The 17,367-nt window shown below is 38.5% G+C and overlaps 1 protein-coding gene across 3 annotated transcripts in view; it reads left to right on the top strand.

Moving 5' to 3' along the window:
- The window catches only part of CTTNBP2 (cortactin binding protein 2), a 151,415-nt gene that overhangs the window by 7,984 nt on the left and 126,064 nt on the right, over positions 1-17,367 (top strand). For all 3 annotated transcript variants that reach the window (XM_047695138.1, XM_047695136.1, XM_047695137.1), the window contains exon 2: positions 4,129-4,236. In XM_047695138.1, coding sequence (XP_047551094.1) covers positions 4,129-4,236 — 108 coding nt within the window. The remainder of the gene's footprint in view (positions 1-4,128; positions 4,237-17,367) is intronic.

The following is a 17,367-nucleotide window of genomic DNA, read 5'->3' as shown; positions in this document are numbered from 1 at the left end:
TTAAAACTAGGTGTTAAGCACTGTTCCTGGACTACTTTTCCTGGCAACTGTCAAACATGACAGGCAGAGGGGTGGCCTCTAGAGTTGCAATCTAGCTGGGTTTTTTCCTTCTTTCTTTTTTTTTTTTTTTTTTTTTTTTTAGTACCTTGCTTTCACTTAAAGATGAGATCTGGGTTTTCTTTATTAAGGAAAACAAATGCACTAATAATAAAGCTTGGTGTGTGAACATGTCTGCTGTGATTTTGTTGTTGGGGGTCTGGGGTGTCATGTTTTCATGGGTCTCCTGATAAAGATCCTAATCTTTTATGTGAGTAGTGGCGTTTGGATCTCTCTTGTCTTCTATCTTTTTTTGAAAATTAAGTTATCAAGTTATTTTGCCTCTTAAAAATATAAAATTTATCAAAAAACCCACAACAGGTAAGGAGGAAACTTGGAGGTGATAGATTTGTTTATGGCCTATATTATGGTGATGGTTTCCTGTCTCTCCAAACTCATCAAGTTGTACATATTAAATATGTACAGCATTTTGTATGTCAATCACACCTCAATGTGATTTAAAAAATAAAAGATTTAGAACAATTATTTTGTTCTTAAGCCAAAGAACATTAATAATTCTTATATATCTGAGTACTTTTGTACCATACATGCATCAAGTAAGATAAATGCCACTTCATAAGAAACTGACATACTTTTTTCTTGGGATTTTTGCGTTTGGGCTTTTTTATATTTCTAAAAATACTAACGTGCTTCAAATTTATTTGTAAAATAAATGACCTCTAACATGGTTTCATATACTCTGTTTTGCCAAAATAGTGGTCAGAAACATCAAACATTGGAGAATGACAGTTTGAAAATACTACGATAATATTCTTATTCTTGAAGGCCAGAAGGCAGTAGTGTTTTTAGTGAGGAACCAGGGGTGAGAAGCATAGGGGAGAGAGAGTAGCTGGCAAGCAAACAAACTCTATATTTGAAATAGTGCATCACTTAATACACTGTGATGGGAAACATGATTTTTTTTTAAACATTCTGTGTAACCTAATCAATGGTTTATCAAAAACCCTTATAACTGGTTTTTATTTTAATGAATTTCTCTTTTTATTGATGGTGATATATTAAAAAACAGAAGTGTTGGTTGCAGGTCACATGTAATGTTGATGATGATGGAACCAGGGCAAGCACTCCTGACTCTGATATGAATCAGAATCTTGGCAATGTCTCTCATAATTTATTAGTATTTAAAAAGGAGTGCTTTGCTTATGAAGCTTCGGGGAAACAAGGACAATAAAATACACAATTAATTAAAATCTTTAGAACAACCAGCAGTAGCATTAATAAAACATTACCTTCTAAAGCTCCTAACAATTGCAGCTTACTCTCCCATCTCAGTGGGAAAAAGCAGGATAAAAGAGTCTGTCTTTCATCACAGTCAATAAACTGAGTTTTTATTGCACTTAGGCTGGTAGATACTCAAAGAAATAGGCTTATAGCCAATAGCCCACATCTCCCTACATAAAACATCTGGCTGCTCTCGGCTTGAATAATAACAAGCACCGCTTTTATTTAGCACTGACTTCATTTATGTGTTCTTGTTTAATGCTCAGAAGAACTTTGCGGGGTGAGTGTTAGGATGTGCATTACATAGATGAGAAAACACATCAGGTAAGATACAGAAATGCCTCTTCCAGGTATAGTCCTTGAACCAGCAGAAGCAACAGGAGCTTGTTATAAAGTTGAATTTAAGGCTCCCCTACAGACCTGTATCAGAAACTCTAGAGACGGGGTCTTGCAGTCCCTGTTAACAAGGTCTCTACAGAATTCTTATGCTTGCCTGCCTTTGAGAACAATTGGGTTAAAGACCCATGTGACACAGTTATGTAGTGGGAGCAGAATTTGAGCTCCAGTATATTAGATTTTACTATTTATAGGCAAACTCGATTTTTTTTCTTACCAATTTATTTATTTATTCCATAGAGAGCAAGCCAGAGCACAAGTACACTCGAGTGGGGAGGGGGTTGGCGCAGAGGGAGAGATTCCAGCAGACTCCATGCTGAGTACGGAGCTCCATGTGGGGCTCAGTCCCAAGACCCTGAGATCATGACCTGAGCCAAAACCAAGAGTCACAAGCTCAACTGACCAAGCCACCCAGGTGCCCCAACAGGGAATATCTCTTAAGTTAACTTTATAAGCAAGGGCATCCTAGAAATAACTTCTCCTTTAGATTTTGCCATAGGTTTTTCTTTTTCTCTCTTTCGGTCCTGAGCCCCTGCCTTTCTAAATAACTTCTCTAATATAGATGCAAAAAGAAACAATTTTAAGAGGAAGACCCTTTTAAAATCTTTCCTTGGAGAACCAGCTAGTTCTGGTCTCTTTCCCCTTTGTACTTTTATCTCCTTCTAGAAGGTCTCTTTGAAACCGAGAAAGAGCCAGTTCTGGTTATGCCTGTTTGAAAGTCCTGGAATCATTTATGGGCTTGCCATGTTTACTTCTATGTCATCACAAGGATAATAGAAGGTCATGTATCTAGGTGCTAAGCTGGTTCTTACTAGCTGATTGATAGGATGCCACTATTTTTCATCTCAGCAATGTTGTCCCTGTGCTGGTAAAGTGTGTAGACAGGTCATAGCACTTAGGTGTAGTTTTGTCATTTCCTGGCTGAATGATGTGGGTATGTTATCTGACTTCTCTGAAAATAGAGATTATATCTTACATATTAGATTTGGTTCTTCTCGATTACTTTGGAAACCATTGGGGTGCTATGCAAATGTGAAATAATGTTCTGGAATGGCCTCAGGAATGGCTTTTGAGGTTGGGTATTCTGAGGCATTTGGGAATGAACGTGCGTTGCCCTCCCTCTGAGGGTGATGGGTTTATCAAAGGAATCCCTGCACAGATGGGTAGCATGGATTGTGTGTGTAGAGGGAGCTCCACCTGTGGGTTCACCCAAGCTGAACTGTGAGCGCTCTGGTTGAGCTTCTCTAAGATGGCTGCCAGAAGACCTGCTCATAAAGTTGTCAGAAAAGGAGAAGGCAGAGTTGGAGACCAAAGTATTGGGCATCAGTGGTACATCAGTGGGATTTAAAGAGGAGAGATTTGATGCAGTTAGCAGGGAAGGAATGTAGAGAAGACACTGGAACTGGAAGAGTCATGGATGAGGCTCGTGATCCTTGGGTCATGGTGCTGATACCTTGTGGTGGAACTGAGTCTCTGGAAAGCTTACTCCAGCCTCGGCCTACTTTTGGAATGGCAAGAAGCTATAGAGGCATTGCTTAAGAAAGCATTTGATCACCACGTAGCAGGTTCCAGACTCACCTGACCATAGACGCAGTTGACTAAATGTGGGTGGTGGGCTAGGCCTCTTGGAAGTATGCAGGCCTGCCCTGTGTCTGTGAGAGACAGGGAGAGCAGGGCAGCAAAGGCAAGAGCATGTCCCTTCTGAAGGGACTGCTACTTGGTTCTGTAGATGGTTGCTGTGTGAGAATGTGAATCTGGGGTTAACCGGTTATCTCTGTTCTGAAGAGAAACCAGAGATCTGTATTTTTTGGTGACATCTTCAGGTTCTTTTTAAAATGCTGGCTGAGTAAAAAAAAAAAAAAAAAAAAACAAACACTTTGAGGCCCAAGTTACACACATCTGTAGGCCAGATTTGGCTGTAGCCTGCCAGCTGGTTACCTCTGCTGCAGTGTTCTATAAACATGACCTGTTATTATTGGATGTCCCAGAATTTATAATAACCTCCCAGGAGCCTCTGCATTGGGGCCCTTCTAGGAATACATTCTCGTACTTTCTTTGCTACCCCTGCAACTTTTCCTGATCATACACTAGGCCTGTTTTGATAGAAACTCTGGAGACTTTAAATTACTGTCACAATTTGAAGAGATCCTGAATCCAGGTGTGCAGGCAGGCTGGGAAAATAGATTTCCTTAATGAAGAGATTTGGGACTTTAGCCTTAATAGTTTTTACCCCTCCTAGAAGGTCTGGGCATAGATTATCTGCTGTTGAAGAGGGCCCCTGTGCTTCTAAGATTTGCTGAGCCACTGAGATAAAAACAATCCATTGTATGCTTTTAAGACGTGTATTGTCCTATGAATAGCTTTTTCATTGCTTTTTAAATATTTGTGTTACAGAAAAAAGAGTTTGACGTGGACACCCTCAGTAAATCAGAGCTTCGAATGCTCCTCAGCGTGATGGAAGGGGAGCTGGAGGCCAGAGACCTGGTCATCGAGGCCTTGAAGGTAAGGAGCTCCTAGGGCCCAGCCCTGTTCGGTATTGTTTCCTTTTTTTGAAGGGCCAATGACAAAGCTGCTTTTTTAAATTTTTGAACCAGGTAGATTTAAAATGTTACATCTGGTTAAAATGTGCCCCTCACCACAAATGCCAACCCATAATCTTTATAAACCCAACACTGAAGTCAGATGGTCGTTCTCACGGTGGGGATCGAGACTGAGCAGTTTAGTGTGGGAAGCTTGAGACTTGAACTGTATTGTTCCATGTGGTTATTTGGTAATAAATGTTTAGAAAATTAGAAATTTGGTATCATACATGTATGTGAGGTCAGGGAGGAAAAATTGAGTCATTTATAAAAGATATTACTGATAATAGAGCTTTTCCTTCCTATGTAAATTATAAATGACTTATGTTCCAAAACGTCTAAGAGTTGAAAACTGATCTATATCCCTCTTAAAAGCTACGTCTATATTTTCACATAGTTTTATTACTTTTTCATCTGATCTTCTAGGAATTTTGAAATTTTCATAACTTGTGAAGTATAATCTTCTAATATATTACTTGGATACCCAAAATTCTGTAAAAATAATGTTTTCATGATGCACAATCTCATAATTAGTTGTTCTTAATCTTGTACTTGTTTTGGTATATTAGCCAAACCTAAGCATTTTTTTTCTTTTTTCTTTCTTTTTTTTTTTTTTTGATATAAAATACTTTGTATATAATCAGTTGTTTCCTGGCTTTGGTCATTTGGCCAGGATGGCTATATTATATATGAAGTGTGGACTTGGTCTCCCGCCTCGTCCCCGCTATGGAGTATGTCCTCAAACTTTGTCTTAGGAGGTTGTTTTAACATAGGAAAACCTATGGATGTCAAATTGTCGCTGCCTATGGGTGCTAATATAGTGGGGGAAAGAGGTAATACTAATGGTGGATGGTCAGACATAATGAAGACGATGGGCATGCTGAGAATTCAGTTGTGTGAGGAAGGGGTGGCTACAGTTCACTTTCACAAACTGGAAATTGGTACAGTGGAGATAATGATTACTCCTTAGTCTGATGACAGAGAATGATTGCCTCTGAAAAATGGGAGTAGAGTTCTACCCTCTGTAAGCCAATAACAAGTTGAAGGTGGTGCATTCTGGTGGACTTGTGCACAGTTTGGTTGTGAGAGGGACTCCTCTCGTTCCACATTGGAAATATTTGCATTACTTGCCAATGTATATTTTCCGGACTAATGAACTTGGTGGGAGACATGCTAAGACAGTGGATCACTAACATGTATTCCACTCCACTTCAGGAGAGAACAGGGTCCCCTGTGAGGTCAATAGTGTAGACTCTTGAGACCAAATGGATATGAAAGCTCCACTTCTCCCTTAGGGATCTTTCTGTCCCTTTCTGTTAACCTGTAAAAGGCATCAGCTCCTGGGGCATTTCCCACTACTTGCACAAATGTTTGAACCTTTAGCAGAGCCTGTGTTTTTGTGTATCACCTGAGCAATCCTATTTATTTCTCTTTTTAACTTAATTGCAATACTTACAAATATAAGTAGAATTAAAGGCCTGCTAATGATGAGGGCTTGCCAAACTGAAAGTTTTTCATAGAATCAAGGAATGTTGGCGCTGTCAGGAGCTTTACTACATAGTCTAGGTCAGTGGTTTGCATCCCTCCAAATCTAGTGGTGTGTTTTGTTTTGCTTTTTTTTAAATAAAATGTTTTGTATTATTCTTTTACTGTCCTGCAGTGAAATGTATGGATAAGTGCACATGTAAGTAGGTTATGTTAAAAATAACCAGTGCACTGCCCTAATTGTGACATAAAATAACAGGAAAGTAATGTATAACAAAACACACATTTCAGTATATATGTGTGGTCAGGCATATCTCATGGAAGACATGATAAAGGAAGCAGCAATCGGTGCCTTTTCGTAGCATTGCCTGAATGCAGTCATTGCAAAAGAATCCTGATCCAGGCGTGCTGTACTGAGCCTCAGACACAGTGAGTGGGTTTGCTGTGCACGAGGTGATTTTTTTCCCTGAGATGGTGAATGACTCTTGGTAAAGTTCCAAACAAAAGTGCACACTTACATGGAAGCGGAGTCCGTGGAAAATTCTGTGTTTGTTAAAACTAAATTAAAACACGGGACGCCTGGGTGGCTCAGTTGGTTAAGCAGCTGCCTTCGGCTCAGGTCATGATCCCAGCGTCCTGGGATCGAGTCCCACATCGGGCTCCTTGCTCATCAGGGAGCCTGCTTCTCCCTCTGCCTCTGTCTGCCATTCTGTCTGCCTGTGCTTGCTCTCTCTCCCTCTCTCTCTCTCTGACAAATAAATAAATAAAAAATCTTTAAAAAAAAAAAAAAAACTAAATTAAAACAACTTATTTCTGTGTGAAAAGGAGTTACTCTTTAGCTCAGGTCATCATTCTGAACTGAAGGTTCTACTGAAAGGAATGACTAGAGGGACATTTGAAAGTTCCAGGGGACTTGAGACAGTTCCTGGATGTGGGGCACACACTTAGCCCTGCCTCCTAAGTGCCAGTCACTGTGCTTACAGATCACTGTCTAGGGTGCTGGCCCTGTGGAGAAGCACTGGCTTTGTTCGTGTATTAAAGTCCAAACAAACACAAAGGAAGCCCAGAGAGATTGTGACTTAATCTCAGGTCGAAAATGTAGCATCCTTGAAGTTGGTATGTTTGGAGATTCTTAAAGCTTTTTGTCATTTTTTTAAATTTGAGAATTGTGATTGATTTATTTAGGTGATTATGTTTTTAAGAATAGAGGATATGATTTTTGTATACCTGTCATAGACTCACTGTGGTCATTTACTGATTGTTCCCTCGAGGGCATTCACTGTAACTATTGAAACTGGGGAAATACCTACTTGGGTCCAGATGTGTCATTTAGTTGCCATTTCCTTCACCAGTGGAGTATAAGTTAGTGACTGGCTAAAAACTGGGAATAGAGAGAATGTGAAACTTTTAATTTTATTTCATATTAGGAGATAAACATATTCCTGAATTAAAATTCAAAATCTGTCCAATCAGTATGTTGTTAATTCAGTTGGGAGAGAAATATACCTTGTTTTAAAAAAAAGTCAAAAGTAATATTTCTCTGAAGGTGGGAAATATTTTTTAAACTTAATATGTACCATGAACTGTATGAAAATTTAGAAATGATTGTGTTATGAGGCATTTAAATCCTTTAGAGTTTTGGAATCTTTAAGAAGATATTTTAGTGTGCCTGGGTGGCTCAGTTGGTTAAACATCTGCCTTCAGCTCCGGTCATGATCCCAGCGTCCTGGGATCAAGCCCTGCATTGGGCTCCTTGCTCAGCAGGGAGTGTGGTCTGTTTCTCCCTTTGTCTACCGCTTCCCCTGCTTGTGCAATCTCACTCTCTCTCTATCACATAAATAAAAATCTTAAAAAAAAAAAATATTTTGGACCAAGCTTTTTTACTTTGTTTAATCATGCTACCTTGATATATTTTTTTTTTGAGAGAGGGAGAGAGTTCCAGTGGCAGTGAAGGGAGAGAGAAAATCCAAAAGCATGCTCAGTGTGGTTCCTGATGTGGGAATTGATCTCGGGACCCCAAGATCATGACTTGAGCCAAACATAAAAAATTATATAGATTATTGGATTAATGGCAATAAGCTTTTCAGAACAATTCATAGATATGGTTGGGGGAGGGTATTATGAAATTATAATACATATCTTGGTACATTTACTATTTTCATGTTTAAAGTAAAAATATTTCCCAGTAAAACTCCTTGGCTTTATAACAGATGTAATGTTCAGGAGATTCATTTTTATTGGGGCGGGGATCATATTTTAAAAAGTACATTTTGGGAAAATATGAACTGCTTAACTGAAATATGTCTTAATTGCATAGGAAATATTCTATGAATGATACCCCCTCATCCACAAAAAATAGGAATAAATCTTTGACTAAATAGATACGCTGAATGACGTTTAGAGAAAAATACTGTGAAGTTTAATTGAGAATATGCTAAATTTTCTGAAAACCACAGTAGATGCAGAGCTTTTTGAGTTAAATTTAATTAAATAATTAACCTGTTAAGAGATCATCTATTTGATGATAATTGTTTAGTTTGTGGAATCTTCTGGCTTTCACCTCTTTTTCCCTCTTGCTTTTAGAGTTTTTACCAGTATCTTAGTCAAATGGAAACGAGGGCAAAAACATGAAAATGCTCTAATTATAGAATTTTAGGAGTCAAAATTGTGTTTTAGCTTACATTTATAGGATCCAGCTGGCTCTTATTACTGTGAATTTACATAAATGTTATATCACTGAAACAATGAATTCCTTGGGCAATCAGATCCAGATTTCTTGTATGCCTTCTTTTTCCTGATAAATGAGAATTAATAATATTATTGACATGGCATTTCTTCCTCATAACCTATAGTTACTATAAAGTATGTGATACAGATTTTTAAGTATTATTTGCACTGAAACTATAGAAATTTATAGAAATTTAAACTATAGAAATTTATTGCACTGAAACTATAGAAGTTTATTTCTTTGGATAGAATGTATTTATAGTATTTAACATTATACGGGATATCAAATTAGAGAATTGCCTTGTATAAATGGCTGCAATAAAGAGACCCAAAGTATGATAGATTAAATAAGAAGTTTATTTCTCCTCCCAATCTGGAGGTGAGTCATTTGTGCTGGGGAAGTATTTCTAAGCCAAGTGGTCATTTAACAGCCCAGATTATATCTATCTTACTGCTCTCCTTAGGGAATTTCCCTCATTGGTATGATTGAAACTGTCAGTGACATGCCTACATCCCAAACCTATGGTAAAGAGGGTAAGAGAGGAAATGAAGGAGAAGCATCATGTGCATAGGGGAGAACTTTGTGGACATACCTAGCAGAGTTCTGGGGAATGGTCCTGGGTGGCTAACTGGCTCCCTGGGAAGGGAGGACTTTGGAGGAAATCTAACAACCTAATGCACTCCATTATCTTGGTTTAATGTTATAAAATATCCTAGGGTATGGTACAAGAAGATAGATCCTTCCTTTCCTCCTTCCTTCAAATACTTGTTGAGTACCTACTGTATGCCAGGTACAAAAATGAAAGTTCAAAGTGAATATAAGTGGAGATTAATTATTTTGCCAAAATTGGGGCCATTTAGAACATTGTATATACCTTTTATATGTTTAAAATTAATTGTTCTAAGTAGTGTCATTTGGGGCCATGTTTTAGTTTTCTCAGACTCTGACTCTATATGTTCGGATTTTGTCTAGAATGATCTTCCTTTCTAAAAACCTTAACTGTTCATTGGGTTCAAAATGCAATTAAAAAAATGCTCTGAATGGTTTTGCTTTGAAGCAGGTTTTCTCACCTCAGCACTAGTGACATTTGGGACTGGGTATTTGTTGTGGTTGTTGTGAGAAGAGAGGCTATCTTATACACTACAGTATGCTTTGCAGCGGCCCTGGTCTGTCTGCTCACTAGATGCCAGTAGCACCTCTGTAGGTGTGGCAGCCAAAAAGGTCTTTCCTCGGGACGCCTGGGTGGCTCAGTTGGTTGGATGACTGCCTTCGGCTCAGGTCATGATCCTGGAGTCCCGGGATCGAGTCCCGCATCGGCTCCCGGCTCCGCGGGGAGTCCGCTTCTCTCTCTGACCTTCTCCTTGCTCATGCTCTCTCTCACTGTCTCTCTCTCTCAAATAAATAAATAAAATCTTTAAAAAAAAAAAAAAAGGTCTTTCCTCGGGGGGTACACAATCACTTGGGAAGCACTGTTGTAAAGTAATACTGGTCAAGAAAATGCTGCTCAAATACATTTCATTGTAAGCACAGCATCCATTATTGATTAAAAACTCTTGACAGTGTAGCTTTAGAGGGAATATACCTCAACATACTTCATATGAAAAACCAACAGCTAACACCATAGTCAGTGGTGAAAAAATTAAGAGCTTTTCTCCTAGATCAGGAATGGGACAAGGATGTCTACTCTCACCACTTTTATTCAGCATAGAAGTCCTAGCCATAGCAATCAGACAAGAAAAATAAATAAAAGGTATCCAGATTGATAAGAAAGAAGTAAAACTTCCACTGTTTGCAGATGACATGTTACCATATGTAGAAAATCCTAAAGAATCCACCGGAAAACTATTAGAACTAATAAGGTCAATAGGGTCACAGGATACGAAATCAGTATACAGAAATCTGTTGCATTTCTATACACTAATAATGAATTGGAAGAAAGAAATTAAGAAAATCCTATTTACAATTGCACTAAAAATATTAAAATACCTAGGAATAAACTTAACCAAGGAGATGAAAAACTTGTACTCTGAAAACTATAAAACCTTGATGAAAGAAACTGAAGACAACACAAAGGGGAAGCCCTTTCATGTTCATGGATTGGAAGAATAAATATTATCAAGATGTCCATACTACCCAAAGCAATCTACAGATTTAATGCAATCTCTACAAAATACCAATAGCATTTTTCACAGAAGTAGAACATATAATCCTAAAATTGGTGTGGAACCACAAAAGACCCTGAAGAGCTAAAGCATTCTTAAAAAAGAACAAAACGGGGCGCCTGGGTGGCTCAGTGGGTTAGGCCTCTGCCTTTGGCTCAGGTCATGATCCCAGGGCCCTGGGATTGAGCCCCACATCGGGCTCTCTGCTCAGTGAGCAGCCTGCTTTCCTTCCTCTCTCTCTGCCTGCCTCTCTGCCTACTTGTGATCTCTCTCTGTTGAATCAATAAATAAAATCTTTAAAAAAAAAAAAAAGAACAAAACTTGGTGGTATCACAGTCCTGGGTTTCAAGATAGACTACAAAGCTGTAGTAATCAAAACAGTATTATGGTGCTGTGGTACCTGGCTGAGTCCGTTGGAAGAGCAGGGGACTCTTGATCTCAGGGTTGTAAGTTTGAGCCCCACATTGGGAGTAGAGACTACTTTAAAAAACCCAAATAGTAAGGTACTGGCACAAATATTAAACATGTAGCTCAATGGAGCAGAATAGAAAATGCAGAAATAAAACCCACAATTATGTGGTCAATTAATCTTCAACAAAGGAGACAAGAACATGCAATGGGAAAAAGTCTCTTCAAGGAATTGTGTTAGGAAAACTGAACAACTATATGTGAAGGAATGAATCTGGATGACTTTCTCATACCATATGCAAAAATAAACTCAAAATGGATTAAAGACCTAAATGTGAGACCTGAAACCATAAAAATCCAAGAGGGAAGTCTGGCATTGGCCATAGCATTTTTCTAGAAAGGTCTCCTGAGGCAAGAGAAACAAAAGCAAAAATAAACTATTAGGACAACATCAAAATGCAAACTTCTGCACAACAAAGGAAACAGTCAACAAAACTGAAAGACAACAGGATGGGAGAAGACATTTGCAAATAACCTAACCAATAAAGAGTTAGTATCCAAAACATATAAGGAACTTAATACAACTCAATGCCAAACAAAATCTAATTAAAAATGGACAGAAGATATGAACAGACATTTCTCTAGTGAAGACAAACAGATGGCAAAGGGACTCAAGAAAAGATGCTCAACGTCACTCATCGTCAGGGACATGCAAATCAAAACCACAATGAGATATCGCCTCACACCTGTCAGAATGGCTAACCTCAAAGACCCAAGAAACCAACAAGTGTTGGTGACGATGTGGAGAAAAAGGAGCCCTCCATCCACTGTTGAGGGAATGCAAACTTTAGCAGTTACTGTGGAAAATGGTACGGAAGTTCTTTAAAAAGTTAAAAATAGAACTACCATGTGATCCAGTAATTCCACTGTTGGGTATTTACCCAAAGAATACAAAAACACTGGTTTGAAAAGTTACGTGAACCCATATGTTTATAGCAGCATAATTTACAATAGCCAAATTATGGAAGCAGCCCAAGTGTCCATAGGTGGATGAATGGATAAAGAAAATATGGTGTGTGGGACGCTTGGGTGGGGCAGTCAGTTAAGCGCCTGCTTTTGGCCCAGATCATGATCTTAGGATCCTGGGATCTGAGTCCTGTGTCAGGTTCCTTGCTCCTCTGGGAGCCCGCTTCTTACTCTGCCTGTCACTCCCCTCATTTGAGTGCACGTGCTCTCTCTCTGACAAGTAAATAAAATCTTTAAAAAATGTGGTGTGTGTATATATATATATATATATACACACACACACACACACAATGGAATATTAGTCATAAAAAGGAAAGAAATCTGGGCTGTTTGCAAAATGAATGTATCTAGAAGGTATAGTGCTAAGTGAAATAAGTCAGAGATGATTTCACTTTTATTTGGAAATCAAAATGAACAAGAAAAAGACAGAAAACAAACTTTTAACTAGAGAGAACAAACTGATGGTTATCAGAGGAGAGGATGGTGGAGGGATGGGTGAAATAGGTGAAGGGGATTATGAGTACATTTATCATAATGAACACTGAGTAATGTGTAGAATTGTCAAATCACTGTATTGTACACCTGAAACTAATAAACACCCTATATTAACTATACTGGAATTAAAAATACATTTTCTTATGAAACAAGTGATTTGTCTTTGAACTATTTTCCTTCAAAACTAAATATTTAAAAATGCCCATTTAAGAAATTTCATGACTCTTTCAAAACACACCACATTTTATTTAAAATTGCATTATAGTTTTATGTGCAGGAATGAAATGCTTTGCTTTTTCTGTTAAAAAACCTGTATAGTTGCATGGCTCAGTGTTGGAGTCTTCACATAGAACAAAGGCGAACTCTTGAAATAAAATAAAATCATTAAACAGAAGAATGCTTCCACTCTGGGTTTGAAAGCAGCCACTGCTGTACTGCAGAGTGTTGTGAGCTTTTCCTCATATGACATGTCTGTTAAATCATGATAAAAGAGGAGCATTCTGGTTTCAGCTAAGTAAAACATGCAGACTTTTGTATTTCAGAATTCTCCTATGACTTCAGGCAATTGATTGACCAAAACATACCCTTTTTTGTTCCTTTTAATTAATGAATGATTTAATTTGCTGAGCGGAGCTGAATTCATGAAAACATAAATTGTTTCCTTTTCTGTCCACTGAGATAACGCTTTTGTTTCATGTCTAGAGAAAAGGAAGGGGAGTTGACCAGACGGTGTGTTGTTTTTGCATGCAAATCACTTCTCATAAAATAGAAATAGCTGATCATTCTTAAATAGCATTGTATTTTGTCCAGTAGGACAGACATAGGAAGTGTCACTTTTGATTCTTCTGAGAAATTTTATTTTCCCTGATGAACATTTACTACTAGTGAAGGGAAAAAATGGGATACCAGGCAAAATAATGCTTTTTTATAAAGAAATGAAGATTGATGTGCTGTGAAAGCAAAATGTTTAATCAATATTATGTAATAAGCAACTGAACTCAAGCAACATTTTCTTGCTGATGATTATTAATAAATCATTAGGACATCTGTGAGAACAAACTAAAGCACATTTTTCAGCTCAATGATGTACCATTTGTTTTACACTGGGTTCAGGATAGATTCAGAGTTACAAATGGCATGAAAACAGGAATACATTTTGAAGACTTTGCAGATTATCATAATTTTGGGGACTGTTCACTTAATAGTTCCTTTTGAGAATTACTTCCTTGTGATCTGAGAATACAGAATGTTCCTTTGAGGTGAGGCCTTCTGATAACACTTTAACCACCTCATGTTATACTCAGTGGCTCAGCTGAGGTCATGTGTTCTTATGGGAATTTCATTTGCTATGTTTATGACAAACATGGTCCTGATTAGAAGAGGAAACAAAGATCTAAGATAGTATTCAAAATTCTGCCTTCTCTCTGGTTGTGATTATTTTGGAAAGAAGCATAAGAGGTTTCATCTTCTCCCTTTTGATTTTTGGAGTCAAAATGTAAATAGGTATTGAACACATAGGAGTATTTGTATCTGTTTGTCTACGTGATATTGAACACATAGGAGTATTTGTATCTATTTGTCTACGTGAAATGATCTTTGAACATGGTGGGGATCTTTGAGAAGAAGGCAGGGGGATTGGGGGATCCATGTATCCATTCATTCAACAGATGTTTGTATCTTTAGGTATGTCTTGGGTTTCAGTGGTGGTGAGCAAGGAGCATGAGTTTTCTTAAGAGTCCAGTGGGAGGGGCACCTGGGTGGCTCAGTGGGTTAAGCCGCTGCCTTCAGCTCAGGTCATGATCTCAGGGTCCTGGGATCGAGTCCCGCGTCGGGCTCTCTGCTCAGCAGGGAGCCTGCTTCCCTTCCTCTCTCTCTGCCTGCCTCTCTGCCTACTTGTGATCTCTCTCTGTCAAATAAATAAATAAAAAATCTTTAAAAAAAAAAAAAAAAAAAAAAAAAAAAAAAAAGAGTCCAGTGGGAGGGCGCCTGGGTGGCTCAGTGGGTTAAGCCGCTGCCTTCGGCTCAGGTCATGATCTCGGGGTCCTGGGATCGAGTCCCGCATCGGGCTCTCTGCTCAGCAGGGAGCCTGCTTCCCCCCCCCCTCTCTCTCTCTGCCTGCCTCTCCATCTACTTGTGATCTCTCTCTGTCAAATAAATAAATAAAATCTTTAAAAAAAAAAAAAGAGTCCAGTGGGAGAGAGGGACATTAAAATAATAAACCAAAATACTGAAGCTCACATTACGATTACCAAGGAAAGAATGCCGTGAGAAGAGAGATTACTCTAGATTGGGTCAAGAAAGTTCTCTCTGAGAAATTGACACCCCCCTGAGACTTGGAGTGATATCAGGAATCTAGTTAGAAGAAGAGTGTTCTTACAAAGGGAACAGCACATTCAAGGACCCTAAGAGAAGGAGCTTGGCAGTTTATATGAACTGCAGGAAGTCGGAGAACAAGAGAGAATGGCACAAGATGAGATGCAGAGCTAGGCTGTGGCCAGATCTTGCTGGAAAGTGAAGGACTTGACAAGGTTGGATTTCATTTTATGTCAGGGTAGCCATTGAAGTGTTTAAGCTTGAGAATGCCAGTGATTCAATATGATTTTCCAAAAGATTCTAACAGCATAATTATATTACATTTGATTTTTTGCATTAAAATTTTAATTTTAATTTATTAAATGTGAATATTTAATGTAAATATTTAAAATTTATCACCATTGTCAAGGGAAAAAATTACAAAGGTCACCCTAGCTGCAAGACAGACGAAAGTTTGTAGGAGAGCCAGAATGAAGGCAGAATGTCATAGGGGTTGTCTAAGAAATGTGAATATCTCAGATGCTTATAATTATTGCCCTTTCAGAAGGCATGGAAAATGTTCCTGCTCGTCACTTTTGTCATGTAGCAGTGAACAGTGTCTTTCTTTAGACTGTTAAGCTGATTATGGTTTTTAAGGTGTTGTGCACCTAAAATAGAATTGATAAGGTACGTTCTCCACGTGAAATTTTTTGAAAGGCAAAATTCTGTCTTCAGTTTTACTCTTTCCAATCCAGTTCATCTCAGTTCAGTTTAGATTTTTACATTAAATGAATTTTATAGTTAGAAGCCCTCTTCTTTGAAGATTACTGTTCATTTCTACAGCCATATCTGTTCTAAAACTTCCTTTTTAATTTTTTCACATAGGATTGGGTAGAGTAGCAGAAGATGGCTTCATGTGGTGCTAAAAGTGACCTAGCAACAATAGAAGTGTTTCAGCAGCGTCTGAATTTGTCCTGCTCAGATGTGTCCATTTTGGCCTGTCTCAAGTGGACCATTGCAGGGCCCATGTTCACATGATTATGCTGTAGTGAAAAAGACTTCCCCTTAAACTTTCTCCTTTTCTTTATACTTTGAGGTATAGGACAGATCTTGGTCATCTTTGTATCTCATAAAATGGGCGGTGCCTCATTCTCCAGGGTAGAACTCTCTTCAAGGTGGAGGGTGCCAGATGGGAACTAAGGCAAATCTGTCTATTAATCTCTCCTGCCAGCAAGCCTCAGGCTAGTGGGAAAATAGTGACTGCTGCAAGGCCTGCAGGGTTTGGTTGTGAGAGCAACTTGGAGAGAGAGAGGTGATGTGTCAGGTGTTGTCCAGGCAGAACTATTCTCCTCCCTGCCCTGCCCAGAGGGGCTTAGGAATTTGACAAGCTTCTAAAATGTATTGGGAATCAGATACTATTGTATTATTTTTAAAAGTGACTTTTTACGTGTGTGGGAATGGCATGATAAAAATACTAGCTCTACAGATTATAAACTTGTACTTTTTGGTTTGCTGGTCTTTTCCCCCATCTCGGTATGTAGACATCGTATTCTTTATAATATTAAATCTTTGTTTTTTAGTGGCGTTAACTTCGCATGAATAATTGTTTGCAACCACCTCTGTTTGCAATCATGTAAAAGTGAAAGGAGGGAGGTGGTTCAATATTAAACCGAAACAGTTTCTTTTCCACAGCCTCCTCCATCCACTCTGTGATTGTGGGTTACGCAGCAGACAAACTGAAATCCAACGAAGGGGCTGTTGGATTTGGCCTGTGTTGCTCAGGAGTGGTGAGGTTTGGGGCCGTTTCCTGTAGGTTGAAGTCAGAGCAGGACATAGAGATGAAAAGGGATTTAACATTGTGATGTTTTTATCATGTGCCAGGCACTTCCCCTATATTCTCTCCTCTCATCTCTGTAACATCCCTTGAAATCAGTGATCATGCCCCGCTGTAGGAATGGAGAAACAGACTGAGAGAGTAAGCCATTTTCTGTCTGACTCCTAACCTCAACTCACGATTCCTCTGCTTCAAAGGAGGCATTAATGAAACTAGAGCTGGTTGACATTTGTGGGTTCTTTATTTTAAACGCTATGAATTCCCAGAACATTTCCCACGCACCTGTAATCAATTGTAAATATCAAAAGCTATGCGGAAATGGTTAGGCAATCTTCAGTGTGTAATCATTCATTTGCTGTTCCCTCCCGATTGACTGCAGGTAATTACAAACAGAAGTAAATCCTGCAAGACTTCTAAGATCTTATTGAATGGCAATTATGATAATGTAGAAAAGCATCATTGATTTCTTAAAATGTTTTCCTCTAATTATCATCCCAAGTGCAAAAAAGTTTGTACTTTTCTGTAATTAGGATATTCTCATCTTCTGGATGAGAACATGTTGGAACATTTGAATGCCGTATTATCCAAATTTACTCTAGGAAAATGAAGATTTATAAAATGGAC

Source organism: Lutra lutra, chromosome 11 (assembly GCF_902655055.1).
Source record: "Lutra lutra chromosome 11, mLutLut1.2, whole genome shotgun sequence".
Classification (NCBI taxonomy): Eukaryota; Metazoa; Chordata; class Mammalia; order Carnivora; family Mustelidae; genus Lutra; species Lutra lutra.
The sequence above is the reverse complement of the archived record's forward strand: the minus strand, read 5'-3'. Positions and strand labels throughout refer to the sequence as shown.